The 5,632-nt window shown below is 27.2% G+C and overlaps 1 protein-coding gene across 2 annotated transcripts in view; it reads left to right on the top strand.

Annotated features, from left to right (window-relative positions):
• The window catches only part of LOC107454507 (diuretic hormone receptor-like), an 82,639-nt gene that overhangs the window by 42,614 nt on the left and 34,393 nt on the right, over positions 1 to 5,632 (top strand). Inside the window, exon 3 of one of the 2 annotated variants that reach the window (XM_043053204.2) lies at positions 2,210 to 2,332. In XM_043053204.2, coding sequence (XP_042909138.1) covers positions 2,210 to 2,332 — 123 coding nt within the window. The remainder of the gene's footprint in view (positions 1 to 2,209; positions 2,333 to 5,632) is intronic. The other variant, XM_071183703.1, reaches the window with a different exon arrangement.

Raw genomic sequence — 5,632 nt, 5'->3', positions numbered from 1 at the left:
ATAACATAATGCATGATTCATAGAAATTTTTTAAATGGTAAGAAAAACGGTAAATTTTATGTGTGGAATTAATATTTAGAAATTCCAAATAAAATTATCGTTTGCTTTCTAAAAAATATGAGGTCGAGTTTCATATACCTTAGAATAATTTTAAAACAAATTTTAATAACTTTACTCATATAAATTTTTTTAATGTATGCACAATGTATGTGTATATTGTAATTACATATATTTAAATGTACGCACGTATTTGTACATTACTTGTAATTATGTACATGTATACGTTGTATGCACATGCATACATTGTGCATATAACTATTTTTTTGTACATCCATGCATTACATGCGCATAAGTATTAACAAAGTATGTAGTTATACAAGTACATACATATTAATATATATATCACTTCTTTTGGTCTAAGTGAGAGAAAAAAGAGGAGATTTCCGTATCGTGATCTACGGCAGGAGAATCGCTAAGTCTTGACAACTTCCGGGCAGCGGCACGCGAGAAACTAAACTAAAAAATATACTTCACGGGAAGGGACCAACTCGAAGGGTATGACACGTAACCACACCTGCGCAAAAATCTGAATTTTTGAACAAAAAAATATTTGCCACATATTTATTTTCACAAGAGAGTATTTTTTTGTAATTTAAATTTTGAAATCTCACACAATGTTAAATACACAAAGAGGAAAACTCTCCAAAAAGAGAAAAGAAGGTTCTGACCAGTCAACAATCGTTAGAAACATAATATGACACGCTTACACTTAACGGACTAATGCAGCCATATCTCATTATTAAATATATTTTTTTATTTTCACAAACGGGATTGAACTAAACAATCGAGACAATTCTGAATTTACGACTATATCAATATTTAACTTCTTAGCCTAGTAATTTTGAACTTAACCAAGAAGACAAGGGAACTCCTGCATCAAGCATTGGGACAAATTATCCTTCTTGGAGGACATTTTGATGGAACTAAGTCATATTTGAGTTACATGGAGAGGGAAATCCCGGAAACTTCCCACAGTTAGCCAGACAGAAAGGGGATTCTAACCCATAATCCGTCTACCACTAAAGATATTTTACGATCAGTGCGAGCCGGAAGTAGAATTCATATCAATCAGCATCAGCAGTCCAGCCAAAATCTTTTGGGTTTTAACCACTGACAAAAAATGAAAAAACATTTAAAATGAAAAAACATTTAATGATCGTGTTGAAATAAAAAGAGTTAAAATAAAAAAGTATTGTTTTAAATAATGCTCATTTGTAATGTTGCGTTAAAATTAAAACCAAAATAAAAACTGTCAAGCTGTATTGTGGTACATTGTATCAAATCCACAACTCAGTGAACTGCTTGGATATAATTATAGATCCATACTTAATTATATTGGTCACATTGAGAACAAGTTATAGTGAGAGCATGTAATAATATAAAAAACTCAAAATAATATTTAATTTTCTTAAAATATAAATTTTTCACTTTTTTTAAAAGGATAAATTTATAATACAATGCATGTAAAAACATCTTCTAATAAAATGATCCTTAAATTCTTATTTATTTAAAAAATATGAAAGACACAATTAAAAATTAAATATTCTTCAAAACGTAAGTCGAAGCGAGAACATACCACTTTTATTTAGGTGGGTTGTTCCAGCATATCTCCGCAAAATAAAACGATACAAATTCCAGCTTATCGCTCACACACAATAATATAATAAATAAATAGAATCTATTTTTAACAGTCTCTTCGAACTGGTATGTTGCTACACATCAAATCATACCTGGGGGAAAATAACTCAAATATCACTTAAATCTTCAACTCAAGCTCAACTTAACGCAAAACAAGTATTTGACTCAAACATAGATGTATTCAACTTAAGTTGAGTTCAAAAAATTTCACTATTTTTAGAGAAAAACTAACTCAATCCTTTTAAATGACTGTATACAAAACAAAATTAGAACACATTTATTATGCACAGATCAACTATTGATAATTTTTTTAAAAATAACAACAACTATAACTATTTAAAAATGCATGAATTAAAGCAAACGCTTAACATTATTAAATATTATTAAATTCTTTAATCCATTATATAATATATCATATCAAATCAAGTTTATGTTAAATATTGAATGAAAATTATGAACTGCTTTTCAATACAAGATATTATGTTTCAATACTATGGTTTTTCATTTTCAGACGGTGCAGCAGCTTGTAATGCAACGTGGGATGGCTTGACATGTTGGCCGATTACACTAGCAGGGAGTACAGCCTCTGTGTCATGCTTTCCTGAATTCAATGGAGTAAAGTACGATGTAAGTGGTAAGTTCTCGTTTCACATACTCTTACTTATATGCACTAATTAACTATCTTAATTATTAATTACTTACACTGAAACTAGTCAAGCAGTTAAAGCATTTGAATGAATATAAAACGATTGATTTCAATGAATCAACTCAACAAGGTCTTATTCTTAATGAATTGAAACTAAAACCAATTCATTTGTATTTATTCTTTTCTACATTCCATTATCTTTCAATGAATGAAACTAAGCACGTATTGAACGGTTTTCAAAAGAAAGTTTATTTGCTTGAAAGAGAAATAAAATAAGTATTGTCTCAGTAAGCAGCGAGAAATTTATATTAAATACTGAATTGAACCAAACAACTATTTATTTTTTTAATGAATTAAATACATTAATTTTTTTCTATAAATAGCATTTTTATTTAATAGATAAATGACAATAATCAGTTTTTGCAATGAAAGCAATTTTACACCTTCTGGTTTTAGATTAATTATTTATTCATATGGGTAAGATAAACTAATTCATTCAAGTAAAAGAAAAGGAAATGGATAACACGAGAAATATAAAAACTTATGACTAATAAGTGTCAAGTATTTTCAATCAGCTTTTAATAAATTCAATACAATAATCATTTATTTTGATAACTGAAAGCAAATTTGTAAATTTTTTTCCAAGAACCATTATATATATTTTTGTAATTTTAATTTCTATTAACTTTTAACTTAGCTTTTAACTTTCAACTTATCGATGAAACGAAATATAGTAAAATAGCGAAACCTTAGTATGAGTGTCCAACAACATTGTATAGTTTTCCTTCGCAAAAGATGTTATCTAGCAATCTTCGATCAAAAGTTTCAATAGAATCAATGTATCATTTCGTTGTTTTCAATATACTTAATTCAAAATCAAATATTTTCTAACGAGTTCATAACAAATATCAATTACTTCTCAACTATTCATTTTAACATGCGTTAGTTATTTTTTTTTCTAAAGAATTACTTACTTGAATAAAAAAAGCAAAGTCAGCAGTATTTTTCGAGAGAAGTTTATAAAACTGATATCAAATAAGCAATAAAAATTTCCATGCATTTCTCATTTTATGGCAATACCGCAACTAAGTATTCTTTTAAGACTGAGATTTTAACTACAAGTTCGGACACTTTATTGGACTTACGAAATTTAGTAACATCAAAATAGAAGCTCTAGTAAGGTTATCCATTGAAATTTTATAACATTCCTTCCGAAAAGAAAATTGTGGTATCTTGTGCTCTGCTATAAAAGTGTTCAGAATGACTTACCGAATGCAAAATCCACTGGAAGAGGAAAATAAATTGTTTCCTTTCTTTGTGGAATGAGGGCAATCAATGTATTATATGCAGTCTATGTCATATATTTAGTGGCTTTAAAAAAAGGGTTATTTGCTGAATGCGGCTAGAACTGATTCTTTATTTTTCAAGTTTAAATTAATTTATTGGCAAAGCATATGAAAGCAATCAAAAGGATATTTTTTTCTTTATATACTTATTAAAAATATATTCTTTTAAAAAAACCTGCTTAACTTTTTTGTAAGAATATGAAATGAAACTTGTAAACAGCGTGGGTTTTATTTTCCACCAATAAATAGGAAGTTTTCGAACTCGTGCAGTCACGGGTTAGTTACTGTCTCGTAAATAGTACTGTAAATGTTATATAAATATTTTTAAATGTCTCGTAATTAAATGAAAAACAGATTAAATATTATGTTACTCTTTATACGTCTTAAGTTAGAATTTAAATACTTCTCTGATCACATAGATATTTTAAAAAGTATAAGGCTATTTGAAGCTATTTGTTTGAACTGTTTTAAACAAGTAATTCAAGTGACGATTAGTTTAGCTATTTTTCATTATCTTCAAGTTTTTCTTGTAAAGTTTTATTAATTTAAATTTTCGAACTCACTATAACTTTTTTCACTCGACTTTACAGTTAACGGCGTAATTATCTCGACAATCCTTAAATGAACATTGAAACAAGATTACGTGATCTGTGTTTTTAAACATAAGGCAATAATTTGCACTCCAGTCGAGAAAATTGGTTTCGTGAAACAAAAAGTAACAGTCACTTGTTTTCCGAACTATAAATTTGTTTGCTTTCTTAAATTATAAATTTGTCTGATTTTTTTTAAATAAAAACTTTATATTGAGATTTTTTTTCCATTTTTTAAAAAAAAAACATAATTATAAAACCAATTATCAATTCAAATACACTTTTAAACTTGTTAAATAAAATAAGGTAAATGCAGATAAAAAGACAAATTTTTTAATTAAGGAAAAAAAATAATATCACCGATAGGAATAAAAATATTTTAAGAAGTTTTCTTCTTTTTTTTCTAAGTTACAAATAAAAAAATTAAATGCTAACTCGTGAGTTTTAAACAACATTTGCATTAATGTATTTTAGTTAAAAACATGATAATGTTTAAACGCAGAGCTAAAAATTTTTATAGACATTAAACTTTCAAACTTTAACGAGAGCACATTAACATGAGAAAATATCAATTTAAAATATTGAAATTGAATGTTTTAATGTAAATAAGGTAATGAATTACTTTTAAAAAAAATTATTTTTTTAATTAAAAAAAAGTGTTTTTAAATACATCTGAATTAACTTAAGGAAACAAACTTAATGTTTATGATATAAGGAGTCTTAAGAGTTAATAAACTTTTATTTTAATGAATAAAATTTATGTATTTACCATAATCAAACACAAATATTTTATTAGATTAAATTACTTTAAAATACGTCGAAGATAAAGATCGTGATCTTTCCTTTAAACTATAAACGTGACTTGTATTTCAGAAGAAAATTAAATTATCTACTTAATTTCAGCTGAACAGCGATATATTTTTCATCTGTCGGTAATTTCTAGACAACAAAGATGTTTGGAATTCTATATTTTCACTTTGTTGTTGTAGAAACAGTAAAAGACGAATCTTTTATAATCAGATATGGGTACTAGAGGGCATAAAGGAGTTTGTTTTAGTAATTAACAAAGTAACAAATTTTAAATAAATTTTCAAATTTATAGATGTATAACTACATTATTTTAATCCAATGCGAAAAAGTCACATTTAAATGTAAAATTTTGTACTTTAAATATTGATCAATGAAAACAAATTAAAACTGACAGATATTGTTGTTGTTCATTTACGTCGCACTAGAGCTGCACAATGGGCTATTGGCGACGGTCTGGGAAACATCCCTGAGGATGATCCGAAGACATGCCATCACAATTTTGATCCTCTGCAGAGGGGATGGCACCCCCGCTTCGGTAGCCC

Source organism: Parasteatoda tepidariorum, chromosome 7, assembly GCF_043381705.1.
Source record: "Parasteatoda tepidariorum isolate YZ-2023 chromosome 7, CAS_Ptep_4.0, whole genome shotgun sequence".
In the NCBI taxonomy this organism is placed as follows: Eukaryota; Metazoa; Arthropoda; class Arachnida; order Araneae; family Theridiidae; genus Parasteatoda; species Parasteatoda tepidariorum.
Note: the sequence above shows the minus strand (reverse complement) of the source record. Positions and strands in the feature narration are given on the sequence as shown.